The following is a 26,932-nucleotide window of genomic DNA, read 5'->3' on the forward strand; positions in this document are numbered from 1 at the left end:
TTTCTCTTGTCGGGTCAGAGAGCTTCCTCTGGATCGAAATGGAACAACCACCACTGTTCCGTGATCAATGGGGTGCTTCTCTTCCTTTGCAGCCTCTCCAGGGCAACTTCAGATCCATTTAGGGTCCCCTGGCAGGACAAAAACAGCTGTGGGATATAAGAGCTTCGCAATCCCATGTGCTATGGTGCAAAAACTGGAAGTTCTTTTTTGAACAACTTTCAAGTGCCTAGTGGAGTATTGGGCCATTGGACTAACCTTGGTTTGCTCATGGCTGGACTTGATTAGGACAGTTCAAGGTTTATGGTAAAGGGAATTGCTGGGCAGTATTAATAAACTTACTGACCAGTTATTGTGTGAGTGTTAGTGAACAGGGCAGCACAGACATGTTTTTGTTTTGTTTTCTGTTTTGTATTTTATTTTTTATGATAAAACAAAATAAATATTCTTAAACTGAAAACAATAAAAGCAAAAGGGCTTGGAGGTAAGATAAGGAGGAAAGAGTTTGTAGTTCTTAGCTCTCAACAGTTCTAATAAATATTAGGGGGTTTACTGTTTTGCTAGAAAGTATAGTGGTTCTTTTTCTTGGCAAGCAAGTGAGCTACAGCAGTGTTTTCCCACCTTGGCAACTTTCAGAAGTGTACATGCTGGCTGAGGAATTAAAGCTGCCAAGATTGAAAAACACTATAGAAAGGGAAGGGAAGGGAGAAATGTTAACATACACATTATGACAGCATGATACACAGATAAATATTCACAAGGAGATAGAAGAAGGGACTGAATTCCTTAGCATTGGTTGGCTGCCATGATGTCAGATTTTAACTATTCCCCCCCCCCCCTGAAATTTAGCTTGGCAAATTATTCTTATGAGCATTTTTGTGCAGATAATGTGATTATAAGTCTATTAAAGTAGTTTTTTAGATAAAGAACAAAAAGCGAGTGAAGGGTTCAGGCGTTTACCACAAACAACCTCAAAGAGGCAGAGACCAGACACTGTTGATCAACTTTGTTTATTTATTTAATCTAGGCTAGAAACATTATTTAATGCTTGACTGAGTATATTAAAATTTCATACTTTCTATGATCATTTTGGTCTTTCTGTCAGGTAAAAAAATGTCTTTTCAGCAGAATACATTGATTTAATAATGTATCTTCTAAAAATAAAAGTATTTTCAGTCTTTGTGTGCAGATCTTACAATTATTTTCATTTGGAAATTTTGCTGAAAAAAATTCATGACCTCAAAAACTTGACCCTATAGGCCTTGTTCCTTAAAAGAAACAAATTAAGAAGAAAATTGAAACCCTGGATCCCTTCAAAGATTCCACAGAATGATACAGTGAAGTTCAGCTCTTTCCGGCACTGCTTACAAAGATACCTTTTACTATTTTTATTGATATACTATAACATAACAAAATCTCATACTTAAAATCAGTTGTACATTGCCTATCCCTAGCACTGCATATGTAGCTACTTTGTGTACCTTTTCAATGATATGTATCCAAATCAATACTACCAGAAATTGATCATCTTTTGACCTTTTATCTAAGACATAATGTTAGATCTATCTTAGTTGTTTCATTCTAGTTGATGATTTTCTGAGACCAAAAATTAAAATAAAAAATACATATTCCTAACTGTGACAGAGTGAATAATTAGTATTTAAGAAAATTGTTATCAATAATATTGATTGCTGTTTGATTCAGACACTGATTTTATACATTAAAGTATAATTTAATGTGCTCAAAATTGAAGCAGTATTTCATGGAGTAAAAAGTGACTGTTAGGAAAGCACCATAAGAACAAAATGGAAGAATAAATATTGTATCCTTCTTTGAAATAATTCCAAATAAGTATTTCTATTATAAAATAGAAATATTGGAGACATCTAGTAGGAACCTTTGTGACACAGCTCTTTATGTTCAAAAAGAAGTCTTTGTTATACTCAAATGCAAATACCAATTGGGGGTTCCTATTAGAAGCGTTTTTTAAAATATAAATAATTTATAAATTTTCTGAAGGAGAAAATTTTTGTATCTAACAAAAACAATCTGAAAAATGATTAAAGCCATATCTTGCTTTTAATACAAAACAAATAGTAATGTTCAAGGAGATCTTCCTTTTTTGACTGTTGGCTGACTTCTTTTTTTTATAAAATGATAAAGACTTCTTTTTTGTATGAAATGTATTTCCCTTTTCCAGTCAAAGTTTCGTAAAAGTATACGTGAGGTCCACATGACATTCATCATCCATCTTCATTCAGTATTGATCATGGCATCTGCTCAATAAAATCTAAATGATCCGGGATTGGAAGGCCTGTTATTATTGTCAAACATTTATTCCAGACTGTGAATGTTGGGCATACAGGCTGTGAAAATGTAATATCAAAAGTGTAAAGATGTAGTGAATTCAAGGCATCATAAAAGGCCAACGAACCATTGTCATAGTCTAGCAAAATGCCAACACGGCGAAGATGGGGTGCAGGGTCTATTGGAATTTCTTTGCTATTATGTCTCACCACCCATGTATTGTTGCAACGACAAAGAACCCAAGAAGCAGAATTCTTTCCAATCCACTCATGTTTTGGTACAGACTTATAAGAAATACCAATGGCATACCTACAAAAACAAAATTAAGAAAATTCATGTCATGTATTTGCTATATTTCTGAAGCCATATGTCCTTTAAAATGTCTTTTGCAGTTCAAAAGAAGTACTGTACATATTTAGTTAATATTCTTTCTTATACTGTGAGAGGCAAGTCATGCAAATCTTATTGTCCCAATTTTCTCCAGTATAAAAACAGCCATGTAATGAACTTGTCAAGAGTGAACAAGGCCTAGCTTACATAGGTTAAAACAATTGCTCTGAAGCAATTGATAAATTGAAGCAAAGGTAAAGGTTTCCCCTATCCAATCATATCCAACTCTAGGGGGCAGTGCTCATCTCCATTTCTTAGCCAAGGGAGCTAGCATTAACTGAAGACACTTTCGTGGTCATGTGGCCAGCCTGGCTATATGCAGAGATGCATGGAACACTGTTACCTTCCCACCGAAGTGGTACCCATTTATTTACTTACATTTGCTTGTTTTCAAACTGCTAGATTGGCAGTAACTGGGGCAAGTAACTGGAACTCTCCCATTGTATGGTGCTTGGATCTCAAACCCGGGCTGTCAGCTTTCCAATTGATAAGCTCAGCATCTTTAACTGCTGAGCCATTGCGCCTCCCTATTCTGAACTATTAGTGCAGAAAAATTACTAGTAGAGTATCTGTTTTCTAATTTAGTTCCTCATTCTCCTAAATACTGATATGGTTTCTGGAATAGAATGGATTTATAAAAGGCTATGAATCCCAATCTGGTAATATCTCTGCCTAAAAACTATGATTCCAGTCCTGGTTCTAGTAATATTATAAAACTGGTCTCCTCCAGTCTGATTTAAGCTACAAAGCTGTTAATGTAATCTGACCTGCTGCCACCTTTATTATAAACTTTTTTTTTACTATTGCAAAACTAACAAGAACAATATCCCCTGCCTTAAAACATTTTGTCAATTTCTTTGCATCAGTTAAAGTGAACAAATCTGAAGTGTTATTACTAATTTAGGGAAAGTATGTGTTCTTGTATGGGGTTGACCCACCTACCATGTACTTCCACTGATAACCACCTCCCAGTAATGACGTCCATTGTCAATACACACATTGCCAGCTACCCCATAGCTGCCTTGACTAGTAAAACGCTCAGGGGTGTGGCTCTTCTTAGAAGAGGTTTCATCGCGCTCCACAGTTAAGTTATCGTGAGATACTTTTAGCTTTCTATGAGCAGACTTGGGATCCAGTTTGAATGGCTGACCTGGAATATGAACAAGATAACAGTTTTAAAATAAAGCCTGTTTCAGCATACATTAAAAAGATATTTAATTTCTGTAGATGAAATCCCTAGTATGATTATTTTCCCATAAGTCCCCTCCCACCCCCAAACTATTTTAATTTATTCAATAGTCCTGCTATGTTTTGCAGTTGCCTTTTTTCTCAGCAATTGCTATTTTGACCTTTGTAAGTTTAAACCTTGAATGTGCTTAGATAAGAGTATATAAAAATAAATAGAAGTTAGGTTGGAATGGAAACTTTTAAAAAGCAAAAGTAAATAGTACTCCCTTTTGTATCCTTCCCTAAATTGTTCACAGTGCCTCAGAATTTAGGTGCTTCCATGTATGTTAATAGTATATGGCTCAAAGACTTTAGTATACATTTTTGCTGAATGGAATAAGAATTGTACAGGAAAGCACTAAAATGAAAGAGAGAGCTACACACTATCTCCGTACTTTTCAAGTGTCTAACTGAGTCAAATCAAGAAGAGAGGAAAAGGTTTAGATTAGATGTAAAACTACTCACTGTTTGTTTTCAGCTTTCCAGGTTCACTGTTGCAGCTGCCAGCCTGATTAATGGCCTTAACAATAAAGATGTACTTGGTGCCACTCTGCAGGCCATGCACTGTGTAATGGTTTTGTTTGATATTTGGAACAATCATCCAGCTGTCAGCTGAATTACACAGACCTGTATTTTAAATCAAAAGCATTAATTGTTTTACAAAGTCCACATTCATTAGACCTGAAACAAGAAGGTGAACCTGAAGCTGCTGAAGAATTCAAAGGAGCAGAAGTCCTTTGCTTCTTTGAACGATTAAGCATCTGGTCAATCAACAGTAATTTTTCTATTGATTAGTTATGTAAAAGGCTCCTATAAGATATAAGTCAGAGGTCCCCAACCTTTTGGGCACAGGGACTGGTTCCACGAAAAGGTTTTTCGCAGACCGGAGTGTGCGTAGTTTTGTGTACTGCCTGTATCCTGCAGATAGGGCTTTGCTTATTTGTGCAGACTGGTTGCTGGCATGCCATGACCTGGTACTGGTGCATGGACCGGGGGTTGGGGACTCCTGATATAAGTGAAGCAGGGAGGGGAGGGAGGATGGAATTTCAAAAAGAGGTATAAACTTATAGGTAGTTTTTGTAACTTAATCAGATAAGTTGTCTTAAGTATTTTGGGGAAATGGTTTCAGTCCTGCCATCTATTTTTCAGTTAACTGAAACTCTTATGGGAAAGTTAACAACTTCCAAATTCCCTTCAAAATATAATATATGTCAGAACCCAGTTTAAGGGGGGTAATTTCCTTCTCTTTTCTTCCAGCAGGTTCTGCCATACTCCTAAGGGGAAGGGGGGAAAGTCATGGGTGTTACAATGTATCCTCTTTAATTTGCTATAGCCGCTACACTGTATCTTCTTTGCTTCTCTCTATATGCTTGCTCTTTGAACCATCTCCCTTGATGCCAGCCTGGGGTGAGAAAGGAATGTGCCTCTGACCATCTGGCTTATCTCTTGTTACGGAAGAAAAGGCGCAAAGACCTAACAGCCTAAACAACCTTGGGAACGGTTGCCTTATCATCCCCGTTCCCTCAGCGGATTCACACCTGGAGATTGGCCCATTTGAACTGAAAGGATGGACTATTTGGGTGGGGTTTGCTAGTTGCTCTTTTAACCTATTGATTCGTGCAAGAACCCCTCAGATCCTGCCTTCTATGCCTACTGTCAACTTCTCCTAATAAAAGTTCCTTTTGGAATGAAGTCGTTCTAAGAGTTCTGCTTTCTTGGGAAGAGGGTCTGAGGCAAGTCCTTACATTAGGCAGGATCTGCAAATTTGGTCAGCTCAGAAGGAAGACCCTCACCACAGGGACCGTGCAAACTATGTTGGATTTAGGCATGGAGAAGGAAGACGACACCATGGGGGGTGTCCAACGAAGCCGTGGCCACTGAGCACTGGGACAATCCGAGGTGGCCGTTGGGCATCAGAAAAAGGAGGACTGGGATCAGAAAGTGAGGAAGGTGACTCTCAAATGAGGCAGCCACCAACCAGGTTGGAAATGGGAGATGGAGAGATCACTCCACCTCGGTGAGGACAAGGATGAGAGACCATCCCACTCAAGTTAGTTCCTGGAGCAAGCCATTGACATGCTGAGAGTCGCCTTCGACTCCCTCAAGGAAGAGAAAGCTGATCCGTGTTAGGGCACAGCAAACCCAGGCCCAGCTGAAGGGGAGGGCAGCACGGAACCCAAAGCAGCAAACCCGGGTCTTTCCACCAGCGCTTTGGAGGCTGCAACTGCGACAGTAGCAGTCACCTCTGCTCCAGCTGTGCCCGCTGATGGAGATAGACATTGGCACAGGGGAAGGAGAGGCCACTGATTCAAATGGAAATTTCCGCAGCTGGGGATAAAGTACAATGGGGAACTTCAGAAATTGGGGTTCTTCCTTGCCCACGTCGTAAGCTATATGGAGGAATACAGCCGAGACATCCCCAGTGACCACAGGCAGATCAGAATCATAACCATGGTACTAGATGGAGTGGCGGCCAAGTGGATGGTGACCCTACACGATATCAATGCCCCAGAGCTGCAGAATTTCAACCACTTCATGGCAGCCCTGAGAATGAGGTTCAAGGACCCTTTGGCTGATTGGAAGGCTCGAGAATGCAGAAAGATGGTAAGACAGCACTGTCACCCTGTAGCCGAATACACAGAGGAGTTCTGAGCTCTGGCCAGCTGGCTCAACTGGCCAGAAGATATCCTCAAGGGTCATTTTAAAGATGGACTAAATGATGACCTGTATTATGCCTGCATTCCCCGGGGAGATCCTGATCGGCTCCACGACTGGTACATTTTAGCCAAGGAGGCTGAATTTGACCCACCCCAGAGACAATGATGCCTGGGGCAGTCCTGGGGATGGTCCCCTGCAGAGGGGATTTGGGAGCCAGAGAAACCAACCCCCACCACACTGAGATCTTCTGGCTGTTTCAAGTGTGGGAAGGAGGGACACCACGCAGGCGAATGCTACTGAAAGACCTCAGTGTGGAAGCCTGACCGAGCCAGAGGAGGCAGCCTGGGAAAATGCTGCAGAAACCCAAACAAACAGCCATGAAAAGCGTAGAGGTTGTCAAGGTCCAAACCCCATCGAAAAGGGGGGAGGAACTCTAACCCTGAGCAGGGAGCCCCCAGAATCCTCTGATGACAGCTCAGAAGACGAACCCCTGGTAAGTGGACCCATTGCGCCTCTCACCAGAACTGTAGAACTGTTTAGTCCAGGAATGCCAGAAAAAGTCTCATTAAAAGCCCTGATAGAGGCACCAGCTGCCTCATAAACCCAACCCTGGTGGGGAACTTAGGAATCCTGGTGAGGAGATTGAAGAATCCAGTTTCTTTTTTTCCCACAATATATTTTATTTTTTTAACAAAGCATAAATCATTCAATAATTGGTAAACAGGGACTTCCGGTGGTGTTTGCCGCGCCGATGGTGGCTTCTTTTTACCCTTCCGCCCTGGGAATGTGTTAAAGCCTGCAGAGATAGCGATCAACAGCTGTTTCGTGGCTTGGAGCCTTTCTCCCCGGGAGAAGGGGAGAAGGTGAGCTTACTCAGATAGAGGTCGAGTTCCCCAGGTCCTCCATAAATCTTTTTTTTGGAGGGCGAAGGGGGAGAACTCCCTCGGAGTCTGGGTTCTTCTCCGCATCCCGAGATGCCTTTGTTCTTAGGAACAAAGCCAGACGCTGTTTCCACATCTGCTGTTTAAAGAGATCTGTGAGTAAAATCAAAAGCAGACAGAGCTGACCAGGAGGATTAGAATTGTGATAAATTGGGACTTTAACTCAGGAAATAATTAAAGTATCTTCTCCACCTATTATTTTAACAAAGGGAGGAAGTGAAAAATGGCAGAGGAATGCCGTTTCTTTCTTTGAAAGGACATTGTTAAGAAAGACTTTCACTTTCACTTGGCAACAAAGTTTAAACAAAGTAACGGATTTTGGTTACTCATTTAAAGAATAAGCCTTTTTTATTGGGGGGGGTTGTTTTTACTGTCCCCTCTTTTTATTTTTTGTGATTGTTGGTTTTATAAGAGAAGTGGTTTTAAATGGTTTGAAAATGGCTTCTAAACATCCTGGAATGTCTGCTCTTCCCAAAAGCTCAATTTCCTCTCCAGTAATTCAGACTGTACAGCAATCTAAGCCTAAGTCTCCACCATCCTCTCCCCCACCACCAGCATTCACACTTAAAGATTTACAGGATGCTTTGGAGAAAACAGCACGACAGATCAAAAAAGAGACAGCAGAGCTTTTTGAGGAGAAAAATAGGGAGATGAGAGAAGATATAGTGCTGGCTCTCCAAGGGCTAGCAGCTCATGTAGAATGTCTGGATGAGCATGTGGATGATGTGGTGGGAAATGTTGAAAGGTAGAGTTGAAAAAGTACAAAATAGTGTTGATACAGCACAGAATGAAATTATTATGGCACAATATAAGGATATGGAATATGCTTTGCGAATAAGAGGGCTGAAGGAGAATTTGTAAGAGAATGTGAAAGAAGAAATTGCAGCAGATTTAGTTCCTATTTTGGGATGTGATCCTGAAGAAATTTTGAGAGAGATAGAAAAATTTTTTAGGGTTAATTCATGGATTGCGAGACAGAGAAATTTACCAAGAGATGTGGTGATTTATTTTTCCAGAAGATTACTTCGTAATGAAATTATACAGGTTTTTTACAAGCAGAGATTTCAAATTGCAGCTCAAGGTGTTATAATTTTAAAAGAAATACCTTCAAAAATTCTTAGAAAAAGAAAGGACTTTACTTTTTTGGCTGAGGAGCTTAAAAAACGACAGGTTCAGTTCAGATGGGATTTACCTGTTGGAATTGTGGTGAACTATGCTGGGACACGTTATAGACTTAACACAATTTTTAAAGCAAGAGATTTTTATGCTTCTGTTTTGAAGGCAGGTACACCACCATCTCCACAATCTAAGAAAATTGAAGACAAGCTTGAAGAACAGCTGGCTGAAGGAGCAATGTCATCAGTTTCAGGAGATTTGCAGGTTGAATCTATGCAACAGTGTCTGGAGGTAAAAGATGATCCAAAGGAGCAGAGAATGACTTGTGCAGCATATAGACGTAAAGAAAAAGAACAACAAAAAGTGGATGTTGGATCTACAATGCATTCGACTACCTCAGAGCCAGTGGGAGGAACAAGATTGAAGAGATCTTCGACGGCAGACTTACAAGCAGTATTCCGGAGGCTTCATGCCACTAAAGATGGCTAAGTTTCTGACATGGAATGTTAATGGTTTGAATTCATCACAGAAAAGAAAGAAAGTATTTCATTATTTGAAACAACACAAGAATGATGTTGTATGTTTGCAAGAGACTCATATTACTTCAAAGGACCAAAAGTATTTGATTAACTCCCGGCTGGGATTACATTTTATAGCCTCAGCTCTGCAGAAAAAAGGGGGAGTAGTTATCTATGTGAGGAAAGACTTATCGCCGAAATTAATTGATTCTGACTCACAAGGAAGATATGTTATTATTGATTTATTATTAAATGGTAAGAGATGTCTTATTATTGGATTATACGCCCCTAATCAACAACAGAAACAGTTTTACAAGTTGATACATCAGAAACTAACTCAACTGGATTACAAATCTGTTATTATGATGGGTGACTGGAATGGTGTTTTAGATTCAAGTAAAGATAAGAAGGGTTCTTTTAAACTTTCTAATCATGCTAAATTACCCAAAGCTTTTTTTGACTTGAAGGATGACTTGGAACTTAGAGACATTTGGCGAGAACAGAATATTGAAGAAAGAGACTTTACTTTTTTTCGGACAGGCATCAATCATATTCCAGAATTGATTTTTTCTTAATTACTAATGACTTTTTTTCTAGGGTTAAGAATGTTAAGATTTTCCCTAGAATATTCTCTGACCATAATCCTGTATGGTTGGAGTTATCTGTTGAAGATGTGAATAGAAGGACTTGGAGATTGAATGAAAATTTATTTAGATATGAGGGGAATGTACAGAAATGTAGAGAATATTTGAAGGAATTTTTTCTTTTGAATATGTATAAGGGTACTTCGATGCCAATGGTTTGGGATGCTAGTAAAGCATATATATGAGGGGGGTTTTGATTAAATGAACAATGTGAATAGGCGTAAACAGATGCAAAAACGTATAGAATTGGAAGAAGAGATTAAACTCAAAGAGAAGGCTCTTATTTTAAATCCATTGGATAATAATTTAAGGGTTTCTATAACTATGCTTAGGGAGCAATTTAATATGTTAATGGCTGACCAGATTGCAATTAATTTGCAGTACATGAAACATAATACATTTTGTAATGCAAATAAACCTGGTAGGTGGTTGGCTTACCAATTACGAAAGAAACAGAAGTCAAAGATTATAGAGAAAATAGATTATAAAGGTAAAGAGGTATATCAACAGAATCTGATTAAAAGGAGTTTTTTTAGATTTTTATTCAAAGTTATATGCTAGTGAAAGTATACAAGTTTTAGATATAGAAAAGTATTTACAGGTAGCACACTTTCCTAGACTTTCCAATGACCAACGAGATGAGATGAATTGTTTAATTATTTCTGAGGAAATCATTTGGGCAATCAAACAATTAAAGGTTGGTAAGGCTCCTGGTACAGATGGACTAACAGCAATTTATTACAAACTGTTATCTGAAGAAATGATAGAACCATTGAAGGAACTTTTTAATAGTATTTTGTTGGGAGCAGAGGTACCTCCATCTTGGAGAAGGGCTTTCATATCGTTGATCCCAAAGGAGGATCAAGATTTGACCCAGCCTAAGAATTATAGACCTATATCTCTTTTGAATACAGATTATAAGATTTTTTCAAAATATTGGCAAACAGGTTAATGCAAGTTTTGAAGCAATTGATCTATAGTGATCAATCTGGATTCATAACTAGAAGGTATATGAAATATAATGTAAGACAAATTGTTAATCTAATTGAGTATTTGGATAAGAATAATCAAATCCCTGCAGCCTTGATATTTTTTGGATGCGGAGAAAGCTTTTTTAAAATCTCCTAATGTTATTCCAACTTTCTTATCTAAAGTCCACCTATCCACTATTTGTAAATACCGGAACCATGACTGTAAAATATTTTCTTGCCTTAATACATCTAAAGATTTTAATTGCCAGTCAGTACCTGACCAAATAAGTAATTCTTTATACGGAATTTTTTCAAAATTCATCCCCTTAGAAGTCCCCTCAATTGCATGTCCAGGAATCCCCCAAATAGGTATTTTGTAATTTAACCTGTAATAATACTTCTTCCAGACTCAAAGTAAGACATTTCTTAAAATATGCAATTTAAAAGCCCGATCTACTTTCTTATTGAAAATTAAATATGCATGCCAACCATATAATAAATCCCACCCTTCAAGAGAAAGAATATTTTTGTTTGTTAGATTAAGCCAATCACTTATCAAAGTTAGTGTGGCTGCATCATAATATAATTTCAAATTAGGTGCCTTAAGCCCTCCTCTTTCTCGAGCATCTTGCAAAATCTTAAACTTCACCCTTGGTTTCTTCCCAGCCCAAATAAATTTATTGATACCCTTCTGCCACTCATCCAAATTAGCATCTTTTTTTAAAATGAGTATCATTTGAAACAAAAAAAGAAACTTTGGTAGAACATTCATTTTTACAAATGAAATTCTCCCCAACGACAGTTGTAATTTTTTCCAATCATTTAGATCCTTTTGTACTTTTGTCCATAATACTTCATAATTATTCTTATATAATTTTCCATTAGAAGCAGTTATATATACTCCCAAATATTTAACCTTTTTCACTATCTGAAAACCTGTAAGTTTAACTAAAATTTCATTTTCCCTCTTAGTCATATTCTTAGATAATATTTTAGTCTTATTATTATTTACTTTAAAACCAGAAACTTTCCCATATTGAGTTATAAGTTCCAACAAATGACTAACCAATTGAGTCGGTTGTAATAAAGTTATAACCAAGTCATCCGCAAAAGCTCTCAATTTATACACATTCTTATTTATTTTTATTCCCTTAAGTACAGCTGACTCCGAATCTGAATTAACAAAATCTCCATTGTTAAAACAAATGACAATGGGGATAATTGACATCCTTGTCTTGTACCCTTTTCAATATTAAAAGTCTCTGTCAATCCCCCTTTAATAATAATTTGAGCAGACTGTTGTTGATATATAGCCTTGAGAGCATATAGAAACTTATCTCCAAAATTCATTTTCTCTATAAGTAAAAATAAAAATTGCCAATCTAATTGATCAAAAGCTTTCTCAGCATCCAAAAATATAAAAGCCACAGGGATCTGATTATTCTTATCCAAATACTCAATTAAGTTAATGATTTGTCTTACATTGTATTTCATATATCTTCCTGTTATAAATCCAAACTGATCACTATGAATGAAATCCTTCATAACCTGCATTAATCTATTTGCCAAGATTTTAGAAAAAATCTTATAATCTGTATTTAAAAGAGATATAGGTCTATAATTCTTAGGTTCAGTAAGATCTTGATCCTCCTTCGGGATCAATGATATAAAAGCCTTTCTCCAGGAAGGGGGAACTGGAGCTCCCAGCAAAATACTATTAAAGAGTTCTTTTAATGGCTCTATCATTTCTTCAGATAACATTTTATAATACTTTGCCGTTAGTCCATCTGTACCTGAGGCCTTTCCCACCTTTAACTGTTTAATAGCTAAACCAATTTCCTCTGAAGTAATTAAACAATTCATCACGTTTTGTTGTTCATTAGAAAGTTTAGGAAAATGTACTGATTGTAAATACTTCTCTACATCTAAAGCTTGTATATTATCACTAGCATATAATTTTGTATAAAAATCTAAAAAACTCTTTTTAATCAAATTCTGTTGATAAACCTCACTACCTTTATATTTTACTTTCTCTATAATTCTTGCCTTCTGTTTCTTACGTAACTGATAAGCCAACCACCTCCCAGGCTTATTTGCATTGCAGAAGGTATTATGTCTCATATAGCGCAAATTAGTCGCAACCTGGTCTGCCATTAACATATTAAATTGCGCCCTGAGCATATTTATAGAAGCCTTTAACTTATTATCCATTGGATTCAAAATAAAAGCCTTTTCTTTTAATTTAATCTCTTCTTGTATTTCTTTATGTTTTTGTATCAATTTAGACCTAAGAGCATTATTCATATAAATCAAAATTCCCCTCATGTAAGCTTTGCTAGCATCCCACACCATAGATATTGAAGTACCCTTATTCATATTTAAGACAAAAAAATCCTTCAAATATTCTCTACATTTCTGTACAAGCTCCTCCCATGTAAATAAATTTTCATTCAATCTCCAAGATCTTCTATTCTCGTCTTCCACGAATAGCTCCAACCACACAGGACTATGATCAGACAATGTCCTAGGAAAAATCTTGACTTTTTTAACCCTGGAAAAAAGATCAGTAGTAATTAAAAAGAAATCTAGAAAATGATTGGTGTCTGTCCGAATAAAAAGTAAAGTCTCTGTCATTTGAATTCCTTTCTCGCCAAATGTCAATGAGTTCCAAATCATCTTTCATATCAAAAAAAGCTTTAGGTAATTTAGTTTGATTAAAAGTTTTAAAAGAACCCTTTTTATCCTTCCTTGAATCCAGAACTCCATTCCAATCTCCCATCAAAATAACAGATTTATAATCCAACTGAGTTATTTTTCCATGCAAAAACTTATAAAATTGTTTCTGTTGCTGATTAGGAGCATATAATCCAACAATAAGGAATTTCTTGCCTTGTAGTACTAAATCAATAATGACATATCTTCCTTGAGAATCAGAGTCAATTAGTTTAGCCGATAAGGTTTTTTTCACATAAATTACAACTCCCCCTTTTTACCCTGGAGCTGAAGCTATGAAATGCGATCCCAAGTGAGAATTTATCAAATATTTAGAGTCCTTCAAAGTTATATGAGTCTCTTGCAAACATACTACATCATTATTGTGTTGTTTCAGATAGTGAAATACTTTTTTTCTTTTCTGTGGTGAATTCAGGCCATTAACATCCCATGTCAGAAACTTTGCCATCTCTAGTGGCTTGAAGCCTCTGAAGCATAACTTGAAGATCAGTTGTTGAAGATCTTTTTGGTCTTACTCCTTTCACAGGCTCTATAGTAATGGTTCCTTCTGTTATTTCACTGGTCTTCTGCTTCTGATCTTTCTCTCTACATTTATGCGCAGCACGAGTCATCCTTTGTTCTTTTATCTCCAGAATCTGTACAGCAGGCTCCGCTTGTGATTCTCTAGCAATCAATGAAGTTGCACCTCCAGTTGTTTGCTCTTCTTCAGTTTTACTAGCTTGCGGAGATAAGGGCAAACCTGCCTTCAGAACGGAAGAATAAAAATCTTTTGCCTTTAAAACTGTATTTAATCTATAATGCATTCCTGCATGATTCACCACTATCCCAGCTGGAATTTGATGACGTTTAAGCTCCTCAGATAAAAAAACAAATTCTTTTCTTTTTCTTAAAATTTTTGGAGGTATTTCTTTTAAAATTATGACATCTTGAGCTGCAATTTGAAACCTCTGTTTGTAAAAAGCTTGTACAATTTCATTATGAATTGATCTTCTGGAGAAATAAATAACCACATCTCTAGGTAGATTTCTTTGTCTGGCAATCAATGAGTTAACCCTAAAATTTTTTTCAATCTCATTCCGGATTTCCTCAAGTCTCCATCCCAAATTAAAAGCAATATCTTTAACCACTAACTCTTTTAGGTCTTCTTACAGATTTTCTTTCAAACCTCTAATACGCAGCACAAATTCCATGTCCCTATACTGTGAGATAATTAATTCATCCTGTGTCGTATCTATCTTATTCTCAACCTCATCAACTCTGCTTTCCAATTTCGCTGCATTTTCCGTCACCTCATCCAATCTATCATCAAGTCTCTCAATATGCATCGCAAGTCCTTGAAATCCAAACATTATGTCCTCTCTCATTTCTCTGTTTTTTTTCTTCCAATAATTCTGCCATTACAGCCCTCTCTGAAGTCATTTTATTATCCAGAAGATCAGCTACTTCCTCTTTAATATCTAATGTAGTTTTTTTTAAAGCTTCTTGTAAATCTTTAAGTGAAAATGCAGGTGGAAGAGGAGAAGGAGGGGGTGTCTTTGGCTTAGGCTGAGAAACAGTCTGTGTTATTGAAGAGGAAATAGAAGCTTTAGGGACCGAGGAAACAAAACATTTTGAAGCCATTTTTATAAATTCACAGTCTTATATTATAAAATCAAAAAAGGAAAAAACAAATTCCCAAAGACAACAAAAAAAGAAAGTTCTTGTCTTGTGGTAAAACAGTCTATTAACTTTGTTGCGAAACCTTCAAACAAGAAAGCCAAGCGCCATCTTTAACTTCTGTCATTTTCCCTTTCTCTTCTTCAAAAAAAAAGGAAAAAAAAATCGGAGAAGATACTTTTCAGGAGTTAAAGTCCCAGATAATCACAAATCTAATTTTTCCTGGTCAACTCCGTCTGCTTCTAAATACTCACAAACTCACTTTAAGAAGCAGATGTGGAAGCGGCGTCTAGCTTTGTTCCTAAATTTCGGAACAAAGACGACCTGGAATGCGGAGTTAAACTCGGGCTCCAAGGGAGCTCTTACCCTCCGACCTCCCTGAAGTTATGGGGGTCCAGGGGAGCTCTACCTTTACCCAAGAAGCTCTCCTCTTCCTCTTCTCCCAAGGAAAGAGGTTTTAAGCCACGGAACAGCTGATTTTCGCTGTCTCCGCAGAGTTTTACGTGATCCCAGGGCGGTTGGCTAGAAGAAAGCCGCCATCGGCGTGGCAAATGCCACCGGAAGAGCTTTTGAGGAGAAAGCTTTTGATCAATTAAATTGGCAATTTTTATTGAGAGTTGTAGAGAAAATGAATTTTGGGGATAAATTTTTGTATGCTCTTAAGGCTATATACCAACAGCAATCGGCACAAATTATAATTAATGGAGGATTAACAGATGCATTTAAAATTGAAAAGGGTACTAGACAAGGATGTCCATTATCCCCATTGTTATTTGTTTTAACAATGGAGATTTTATTAATTAAAATTTGTGAATCAACTACAATAAAGGGAATAAAAATAAAACAGAATGATTATAGGTTGAGAGCTTTTGCCGATGATTTGGTTGTGACATTATCTCAACCGATAGATTCGGTAAGGGATTTGGTGGAAATCATAACCCAGTATGGGAAAGTTTTTGGTTTTAAGGTAAATAATAATAAGACTAAAATACTTTCGAAAAATATGTCTATGAAGGAAAAAGATATGTTAGCTAAATTAATAGGTTTTGAAATAGTGAAAAAGGTTAAATATTTGGGAGTTTACATTACAGCTTCTAATGTTAAGTTGTACAAAAATAATTATGAGACATTACGGGTAAAAGTGCAAAAGGATTTGAATGATTGGAAAAAATTACAGTTATCTTTGTTGGGGAGAATTTCAGCAGTTAAAATGAATGTTCTTCCAAAGTTTCTTTTTTTGTTTCAAATGAAACCTATCTTGAAAAAAGATGCCAACTTGGAGGAATGGCAGAAGGCTATTAACAAGTTTATTTGGGCAGGGAAAAAACCAAGAGTTAAGTTTAAGATTATATAAGATACACGGGAAAGAGGAGGACTTAAGGCGCCTAATTTAAAATTGTATTATGATGCGGTGGCTTTAACACTGATTAGTGATTGGCTTAAATTAACAAATAAAGATATACTTTTTCTTGAGGGATGGGATTTATTATATGGATGGCATGCATATTTAATTTATAATAAAAAAGTAGATCAGGTTTTTAAATCTCATATTTTAAGAAACGCTTTATTATGTGTCTGGAAGAAGTATTATTATAGGTTAAATTATAAAATTCCAATTTGGGGGATTCCCAGACATGTGATAGAGGGGGTATCTAGAGGAGTGAATTTGGATAGGATTTCTTATAAGGAATTACTTAGTTTGGTAGGGAAGGATTGGCAATTAAAATCTTTAGCAGAGTTGAAGCAAGAAAATATTGTACACTCTTGGTTTCAATATAATCAATTGTTAGGTGGAGTTTAGATCAAAAGGTTGGTATTACTTTAGAGGATGCAAATTTGGTAAAACAGATTAAAGATCAAATTCGAGCCCATATAAAGAGAATTTATAATGTCTTAATAGAATTGGATTCTGAAACGGAGTTAGTTAAAGATTGTATGATTAAATGGGCGCAAAATATCCAAGAGCCAATTTTATTGGATACATGGGAGACAATTTGGGTTAGAAATGTAAAATTTACTCAAGCTCAAAATTTGAGAGAAAATTTTTATAAAATGTTTTACAGGTGGCATTTGAATCCCCAAAAGTTGTCTTATATGTATCCCAAATTGCAGCCCAAATGTTGGAGATGTGGTAGTTTGGATGCAACTTACTTTCATATTTGGTGGACTTGTAGATATATAAAAGCTTTTTGGATTAATATTTGGTGGAACATTCAAAATATTTTTAAAAGAAAGATAAAGTTTACTCTTCAACTATTTTTGTTGGGTATTATTGTAGATTTTGATGTTAAGGAAACTAATTTGATGTTGAATTTAATAACAGCAGCAAGGCTGTTGGTTGGGCAATATTGGAAGAAGGATTGTTTGCCAACTATAGAAGAATGGACACTTAAAGTGTCAAATTTAACAGAAATGGCTAAGATTTCTGCTTATTTGAAGGATCATTCACAAGAAAGATACATTTCGGTTTGGAGAAGATGGATAGATTATATTCAGAATAAATATGGGACTAAAAAGTTCCATTTATTTTATGAATAAATTTTAGAATATTATTATTGTTGTTGTTGTTGTTGTTATTATTATTATTATTATTAGTTTAGTATAGTGGAATTTTTATTATATTGTATTGTTTATGAATTAGGATTTTAATTTGTTTATATGATTAAGTTTATTTGCAAATTGTTTATTCTGTGTTAAAGCGCGTTATATTTGTTTTTCTACATAGTTGGTTAATGTTAGTTAGATTATGATTATTATATTTTTTACCCTGTATTCAGCTCTGGGAAGTGAGGGAGGGTGGAGGGGGGAGGGTGGGTGGGTTTGGGGTATATTTTGTAATTTTTGTAAAACTTTTTAATAAAAAAAAAGGTAAACAGTGTGTTGTCTATATTACATTTGTGAAACAATCCTTAACAATTAATTTCTATAGTCTGTGTTCCATATGTTAATTTGGGTTGATTTCTTCTTTCCCCAAAATATCCTTTTTTGCAGACATTAATACAATTCTTATTGTTTTAGTGAATAACAATTAAGTATATAATTTTTCCAATATTCCTAAAAAGTAATAATCATATTAGTATAATATTTCTTTTCTTTTCAGTCATTTTGGTTGCCTTGTCATAAATCCTATTACAATCCTTATTTTAGTTTACTTCTCCCACCAAATTCTAGATATTCTTACTAGTGAAAGTTTTTCTCAATGATTAATTACATCTACATTGACAGATTTAATTCTATTTTTTCCATATAAGCCATCTCACACTTTTACATTTCTTAAGAAATAGATAAAAGAATAAAAAGAGAGAAGGAAAAGAAGAGAAACGAAAGAAAAAAAGAAAAAGAAAAGAAAGCAAGAGCAATGGAACATAAGAAATAACATACTACTTAAAATATATATCCCTCCTAGGTTAATATATATTTATTTCAATTTCTTATTCTTTTTAACCATAATTAAGAATATATTTAGTCTTTAAACATTCCAATCAATAGGTCTAATCATCTAATCCCTTGACTCTGATTCAAAACATTTTTTATACTTTTTTAAAATTCAGTCACGTTTAAGTATCTAAAACATTTGCTTTATTTAAGTCACAGAAAAGAAAGCAGCATACTATATTATTTAGAGAATTCATCCCTCTTAGAGTGATATATTCCAAAGTTTTTTTATTCCTTTAACCATATTCGAACAAATGTTTCTTTTTTAAGTATTCTCTCTGATGTCCCATCATCTATTTTCTTAGTTTCCATCTTAATTCTTTTTCTTTGCCCAGTATCTTTCTTAATCAATGTACTTTGCTGAATCAAAAGGTTTTTCCATATGATCATAGGTATTGCTATAGATATAGAAAGTAAATCAATGTCTTTGTCATGGGCATTTGCCCATTCCTTATTGTTAGGAATCTTTTCCCTTCCTTTTCTCTCCACTTCTCTTATCACTTTTTGTCTCTCCAGTTTTTCCAGTCTTTTTTCTTATCCTCAAATTTGTTTTGTAGTGTTGAAATGTAAGTTGTCTTTTCTTGAATTAAAACATACTCTTTTATTTTGTAAAGTTCCATCTTTAAGTCTCTATCCTCAGATTTATATCCAGTCATCTCTGCTGTATTCTCCTGAGGGGTTTTTTTTTTTTTGGAGTAAAATTAAATTGGAGATAAGTTGATTCATACTTTCAAAGTTATTCTGTATTTCTTTGTAGTTTGAGATCATTGTCCTTTGAATTGGTTGCAGCTTATCATATATTTCCTCTTGTGAAGTATACATTATTTCTGTAACTCTCACTTTATCTAAACAGCTGTGTTTATTAAAACTTTGAAGGCCACAGGCAGAGATTTCACAATCCTCATCCACCAGTAGGTGTCAGCATTGGCTCATTTTTCAGATCTTTCTAATTTTTTTCCTCCTTAAAAGGTTAGATTTGCCACTTCCAATAGCCAAAAGGTAGGGGAAACCCCTCCCTTCTCACTCTCAGAGATTTATTTTTGCTTCTTGGGAGTTCTCCTCTTCAGGAAAGTAGGTAGGATAGAGAAAATCAATATTCTTACCCAGATTTCAAACGCACTGTTTATAATCAGCTTGAAGTAGAGCTTTTGACTTCTGTTGCTTGCAGCTGGGGCTAGACAATGGAGTTAGCTAGCCTTTCTCCTGTTGGTTTCTGGAAGGCTTCTCCTGGACCGACTGGGGAGACCACCATCTCTCCTAGGTTCCAGGGACTACCTTCCTTCATTGCCACCTCTCTAGGGTGGCTTCTGGCCATTTAGGGTCCCCAAACAGGAAGAAACTCAGCTGGAGGGCTCGGCATCCCGAATCCCTCAACTGCTTCGCTGCTCACAGGAACCGGAAGTCTCTGAAGAAGCCAGAGTTTGTTTGGCCAGTTATATGGATCCATCGCAGGGGGAATCCCAGTTACCCTCGCCACATAGCCTGTCCAACTCACCATAGGGGACCACATAGAGACTCTAATGTTCATGGTGATCCCTGGAATGGAGTGTGCACTTATTCTAGGAATGGCGTGGCTAACAAAATGGAACCTGAGGGTAGACTGGAGGACTGGAGAATTGAGATTCCCTAAGGGGAAAATCAATGCAAAGGAGAAAATCCAGATAAAAAAGGAGTCAGGGACACAGAAAGTGCGAATGATGGGGGGGGGGCTGGAAGGCATCCCAGAGGAATATTGGGATCTAGCTGAAGTGTTCAGTGAAGAGAGGTCCAACGAATTACCCCCCCACCCCCACCAGTCCACAAACTGCTATTGAAATCTTGCCAGGGGCAAAACTGCCAAAACCAAAAATGTATTCCATGACCCCTCAAGAATTGGAGGAATTATAGAAATATATAGACAAAAATCTGGTGAGAGGGTTCACACAACCAGCAGAGCCAAAAACAGCAGCCCTCGTTCACTTCCATGAAAAGAAAGATGGGTCTCTTCACCTCTGCATGGACTATAGATCTCTCAATGCAGTGAGTGAAAACAATTTTTACCCACTGCCCTTAATGAAGGACATGTTGATACATCTGGTGAAGGGGATTTTTTCCCCCAAAACTGGACTTAAGGGAAGCTTACTATTGTGTCAGAATTAATGAGGGAGATGAGTAGAAAATGGCATTTAATTGCTCTCTGGGATGTTTTCAATTTAGGGTTCGGCCGTTCGGATTGCAAGGGGCACCTGCCGTGTTCGTGCAGTTAATAAATGAAGTGCTCCGAGAGCACCTTTATAAGGGGGTACTTGTCTACTTAGATGATATCCTGATATCCACAGAGACTAAGGAAGAACATGTGAAACTGGTTAGAGAGGTGTTAAATAAGTTGCAGGTAGCCCGTTTGTATGCAAAACTGTCTAAGTGTGAATTCCACAAGGAGAGAATTGATTACCTGGGGTATCGCATATCCCCTGACAGCATAGAGAAGGACCCAGAGAAGGTCCGAGCAGTGCTAGAATGGGCTCCGCCCGGTACACAGAAGCAATTGCAAAGCCTCCTTGGTTTCGCAAATTTCTACCGCCAATTCATCCTTTTTCACTCAAATTGTGCTACCCATCACAAATCTATTAAAACTAAAGGGGAGGGGAAGCTGAAACCCAGCCAGCCTTTGAAATGGACTATGGAATCTTAAACCACTTTTGAAAAACTAAAAATATTATTCTCAGCAGAGCTGGTTTTAAAACACCTGGACACTGAAAAACCATTCATTATCCAGGTGGATGCCAGTGATGTGGCCATGGGGGCAATACTGCTTCAGGAGAATAATGAGGTTGCAACCCTGTGCCTACACATCAAGAAAACTGACGGAAACTGAGCAAAGGTGGGCAGTCTGGGAAAAGGAGATTTTAAAAATGCCCAGGAAGCTATCCCCTAAACAAGCCAGGTGGTCCCAACACTTCTATTGCTTCAATTTCACCATTAAGCACTTGTCAGGGGAAAAAAATTCCTGGCGAATGCGCTGTCGCAATTACTACAATACAATAGCACCAGCACCGTAATAACAGATCCACTCATGCCACCAAAACAGCTAGCACAGTGGTTCTCAACCTTCCTAATGCCGCGACCCTTTAATACAGTTCCTCATGTTGTGGTGACCCCCAACCATAAAAGTATTTTCGTTGCTACTTCATAACTGTAATTTTGCTACTGTTATGAATCGTAATGTAAATATCTGATATGCAGGATCAGACTCTAGACTCCAGAAGATAGAACCATCCAACAAAAGGAATTCCACAACTACAGGTAGTCCTCAACTTACGACCATGACCGAGCCAACATTTCTGTTTTCTATGCAAGGCAGTTGTTAAGTGAGTTGCACCCATTTTACGACCTTTCTTGCTGCAATTGTTAAGTGAATCACTGCAGTTATTAAGTTAGGAACACAGTTGTTAAATGAATCTGGCTTCCCCATTGACTTTGCTTGTCAAAAGATTGCTAAAAATAATCACATGACCCTGGGACACTGCAACTGTCATAAATACAGGCCAGTTGCCAAGCATCCACATTTTGATCACATGATCAATTGAAGGAAAAGCAGCAAGAGAATGGAAGAAAGGAAAAGGGTTATAAATAAAAAATCGGAACCCTTGTAACATTTTGTGGATGAAGCGAGGGATTACGTAACTACTTTTTCATGGAAGTTTCCCAAAACAGAAGGATACGACTTTACAGCTGTCTCAGATTCCAGCTATTTCATTTCCTCCTTCCAACATTTTCATCTTCCACTGAGCATACTTGATTCTCATCTAAATGTTTTCTGACAAGTCCCTCTCCCAATACATTTCCTTTTTCCTAACAATTTCTGGCAGTGGAGTATACACTTCCCCAATCGGAGCCTTGCCTTTGGATCTTGACCAGGCAGGAGGCAGAATAAAAGGAAGCCATTTAAAAGCGGGAGGAGGGAAAATCCCGAGGTTGGCTTGTTCCCGATTCATGACAAAAAAGGCGAAGGGAAGCTCGCAATTCAGGCTGGCAGGTAGGCAGGCTGGCTTGCTGGCTTTCTCGCCCGCGCCAACTCACTTCTCTTCGCTTGCAGCTGGGCGATTCCGAGTTTAAGCGCAGCTCCTAGCAACCCTGAGGAAAATCCCATGAATGGGGGGTGGGGAGACTCAATTAAGGTGCTTGCAACCCCCCCATGCAGGGGCAGAGACCAACCCATTTTTTTTAAAAAAAGCTAAGATTAAAAAAAATACAATCCAAAAGCGCTATTTAAAAAAACAATTGCACTGAATGCATCAAGGCAAGCTGGTGGAAAGAAAAGAGTCGTTGGCTTTTGTTAGCTCTACCTGAGAGGCAGGGAGTTGCTCCTTTGGTGCTTTAAGTCTTACCATTCTCTGTGTTATTTTTATCTGCCTGGAGATGGATAGAGCAGCGGTGTCTCGGTTCCTAAGACCATCGGAAATATGTGTTTTCCGATGGTCTTAGGCGACCCCTGTGAAAGGGTTGTTCGACCCCCAAAGGGGTTGCGACCCACAGGTTGAGAACTGCTGAGCTAGCAGCACCGGTCACTACATGAGCACAAGCAAGAAATCCCAAACCGTCAGCAAGCCAGTGGGGTTGGAGTTCAGACAAGCATTAGAAAAAGAATGGCAGACTACTGTGGATGGGGGGAAATCTCTACATCACAAAGAGCCAAAGACTAACCTTCATGCAACTCTGCCATAACTCCAAAGCAGCTGGACACTTTGGTTTTGTGAAAACCCTTCACTTAGTGAAGTGACAGTTTTGATGGCCGTCAATAAAAAAGGACATTGAAAGCTATGTAGCCAGCTGTGCCATTTGCGCAGCAGCTAAAAGAGGCAGGGGAAGACTCCAGGGCTATTGCAGACAGTAGCCACCCCATTGGCACCTTGGAGGCAGATCTCTATGGACTTCATTGTGGAGCTGCCAGAAAGTGGGGGAAATATGGTCATTTGGGTCGTGACAGATTTGTTTTCAAAACAGGTGCATTTTATCTTGTGTCAAAAGATCCCCACAGCAAAAACACTAGCAAGAATATTTGTATAAAACATATACCAACTCCATGGAGCCCCACAACAGATCATATCCGATAGGGGGGTGCAGTTCACATTGGAATTTTGGAAAGCTATCCTGGACTTTTTAAGGAACTACCCAAGGACTGTTATCTAGTCATCATCCACAAACTAATGGTGGGATAGAATGTTTGAACTCAGTACTAGAACAATACCTGAATGCTTTATAAATTACCAGCAAAACAACTGGACCATCCTACTTCTGTTTGCAGAAGTCGTTTACAATAACGCTGTGCACTCCAGCACCAGTTTCACTCTGTTCCAAGTTGCAACAGGGCAAAGCTTCAACCCGATGCCTGAACTACCATTTAACAAACCCACCATCCCCTCCTTGAAGGAATAGATTACACAACTTCAGAATACCTGGCCAGTTGTGAGGAAAGTGTTAGATGAGGCTAGGGAAGCATACAAAGTGCAGGCGGACAAAAAACGAACAGAGCCCAAGCCCTTCCAAGTAGGCGAAAAAGTATACCTCTCTCCTAGATACCTAAAATCCTTACAACCATTGAAAACGTTAGGGCCAAAATTTGTGGGGCCTTTCCCCATAAAACAGATAATAAATCCAGTGACAGTAGAATTGGAACTCCCTAAAATGCTTAGACAAGTTCACCCGGTGTTTCACTGCAGCCTGTTAAAACAAGAATTGAATTCACTTTTAAGGCCAGCTGTAGCCCCTTCTTCTCCTCCAATCATGGTAGAGGGAGAACAGCATTTTCAAGTTAAAGAAATCCTAGACTCTAGAAAATTTTATGGCTCCACACAGTATCTAGTAGCTTGGAAACATCTACCTCCCTCCCAAAATGAATGGGTCCATAAACATCATGTAAGAGCCCCTAGGTTACTTAGTATGCTGATAAACCTGACTAACCCATATGTCTGTCTCCCCTCTTTTGTTGCCTCTACAGGTGGGTCTCTCATTTTTTTAAGGGAGGCGGCATGTCAGAACTCAGTTTAAAGGGGGGGGATAATATTCATGTTTAGAAGCCTATTAGTTATTAATCAAATAATATTGTATTAATGAAATGGACCCTAATTAAAGATTATAGTACAATTGACCATAGAATTTTCCATTCCTAATTGGTAAAGAGGCAGAGCTCAATATGTAGACTGGATTCTCTCCCTTTCCTTACATAGTCCAAAGGAAATGGTTGTGTTAGTATATAATTGCAGCATCCCATTTTGGCTATAATTTCTTGGTAATGAATTCATCAATCCATGTAATTAGATTTTTGAAGAGTCACTGGTACAAATAAGTAATAGGATGGCCATATATGATGTGTTTGCATTAAGTAAGCATAATGGTAATATGAGTACACGAAAATCCCTGTGACTGAATGAGCTTTAAACCTGTGCTTAATTAGGGAGACAGAGTAATAGTTCAAATGCAGCTGCCAGATGAATTCACAGACACCAGAAAGCTTTCTACCAAGATTCCAGATTTCAGTGCTTTTGACAAATAGTAAAATCTTGTCTTAAATGTATTTCAGGCTCTTATAGCCAGATGTATATAGTTGCAAAGGGGGAATTATCTGAGTCTATCTATAAGGAATCAATCAATCAATCAATCAATCAATCAATCACTTTTACCAAAAACAGAATTAATACATCCAAGTAATCAGTACATCAAGTAAACAAGAGTCCCTTCTATATTCTGTTATAGATATGACATTGACATAACAAGGGGGGAAATCCCCACTGGAAGATTTTAGAGGAAAGTTCATAAAGAATATGGATAATAAATGGAAAGGAAAGGGACAAGGGATGTTACTAGTTTTGTTCATTACACAAAGTCATTACACTTTACACAAAGGACTAGGAGTGACATGATAGCAGTGTTCCAGTAACTAAGGGGTTGCCACAAAGAAGACAGGGTCAAACTATTCTCCAAAGCACATGAAGGCAGGACAAGAAGCAATGGATGGAAATTAAAGCATTCATCTTTTTTTTAAAAAAAAAAATCAACATTTTTAATTACTAATTGACCTATGAATAAATAATATTGATCTAATATGAGAATTTGGAGGAAAAGTAAGAAGCAAATTCTAGGACACTTCAATAGTCTAAATTGTCTATGTGGTCATGTGTTAACAAAAACATTGTTTCTAAAGAATAAATATGTAGTCATTACATATCAAATAATAGCTATTACTTCTCCACTATTGCATTGGCTGACACTGATGAGCTTTTCAGTTTCTTCTGAAATAATCATGACCATCCTCAATTTATGATGAAATATTCACTTTCAACTTCCTGCTTATCTAATATCATGCCAAATACTAAATGTCAAAACAAGTAAAGAATATTGTGCACAGATACTAAAGATTTACAAAACTATACAGGTAGTCCTCAAGTTATGACCATAATTGAGCCCAAAATTTCTGTTGCTAAGTGAGACGTTTGTTAAGTGAGTTTTTTTGTCATTTTATGATTTTTCTTGCCACAGTTGTTAAATGAACCATTGCATTTGTTAAGTTAGTAGCATGGTTGTTTTAATGAATCTGGCTTCCCCATTGACTTTGCTTATCAGAAGGTTGCAAAAGCTGATCACATGATCCCAGGACACTGCAACCATCATAAATATGAACCAGTTGCCAAGCATTTGAATTTTGATCATGTGACCATGGGGATGCTGCAATAGTCGTAAGCAGTGGTGGGATTCAAATATGTGACCAACCAATTCTCTGTGTAGATGCCGCTTCCTGAAGTTCATTCTGGGCCTGGGCAACAAAAAAATAGCTACCAGTTCTGATAAACTGGTGCAAACTAGCTGAATCCCACCACTGGTCGTATGTGTGAAAAACAGTCATAAGTAACGTTTTTCAGTGCCGTTGTATTTTGAACAGTCATTAAGTGAACTGTTGTAAGTTGAGGACTACTTTCTATTTAAAACTGTATAAAATATACACACTACTTCAGTTTAAATGGCATCTCCAATACAACTGCACTAAAAGATAGTTCTTTTTTTTTGATGTGTATGATCTATAGCAACTGAGTATTGTCTGGATGGACAAGCCAGATCCAAATACAATTAATCATAATTAGTGTATTAAAATGTTACTTTTATTTCTGCAAGTATAATAGAAAACAGTAGAATAAGGAGCATGATTAGAACTAGTTAGTCTGATTCTCGAAACAATTCAGTATAAATATATATTACTGAAATGTATCTAACATTCATTTGGGAATGACGTCCAAAACTTCAAGAGACCACTAAGTTGCCTGTCTAAAAAAGAAAAGGGAATTGGCACCAAAAGCTCAAACACTAAT

At 37.3% G+C, this 26,932-nt stretch overlaps 1 protein-coding gene across 6 annotated transcripts in view; it reads right to left on the reverse strand.

Moving 5' to 3' along the window:
* Window positions 1–991: 991 nt before the first annotated feature.
* MID1 (midline 1) overlaps window positions 992–26,932 on the reverse strand; it is a 422,175-nt gene continuing 396,234 nt past the window's right edge. For all 6 annotated transcript variants that reach the window (XM_039319806.1, XM_039319976.1, XM_039319559.1 and 3 more), the window contains 3 exons: window positions 4,387–4,548; window positions 3,637–3,844; window positions 992–2,613 (listed from right to left, as the gene is read on the reverse strand). In XM_039319806.1, coding sequence (XP_039175740.1) covers window positions 2,265–2,613; window positions 3,637–3,844; window positions 4,387–4,548 — 719 coding nt within the window. In that variant the 3' untranslated portion in view covers window positions 992–2,264. The remainder of the gene's footprint in view (window positions 2,614–3,636; window positions 3,845–4,386; window positions 4,549–26,932) is intronic.

Source organism: Crotalus tigris, unplaced genomic scaffold (genome assembly GCF_016545835.1).
Source record: "Crotalus tigris isolate CLP2741 ecotype Arizona unplaced genomic scaffold, ASM1654583v1 scf7180000017543.2237141, whole genome shotgun sequence".
NCBI lineage: Eukaryota > Metazoa > Chordata > Lepidosauria > Squamata > Viperidae > Crotalus > Crotalus tigris.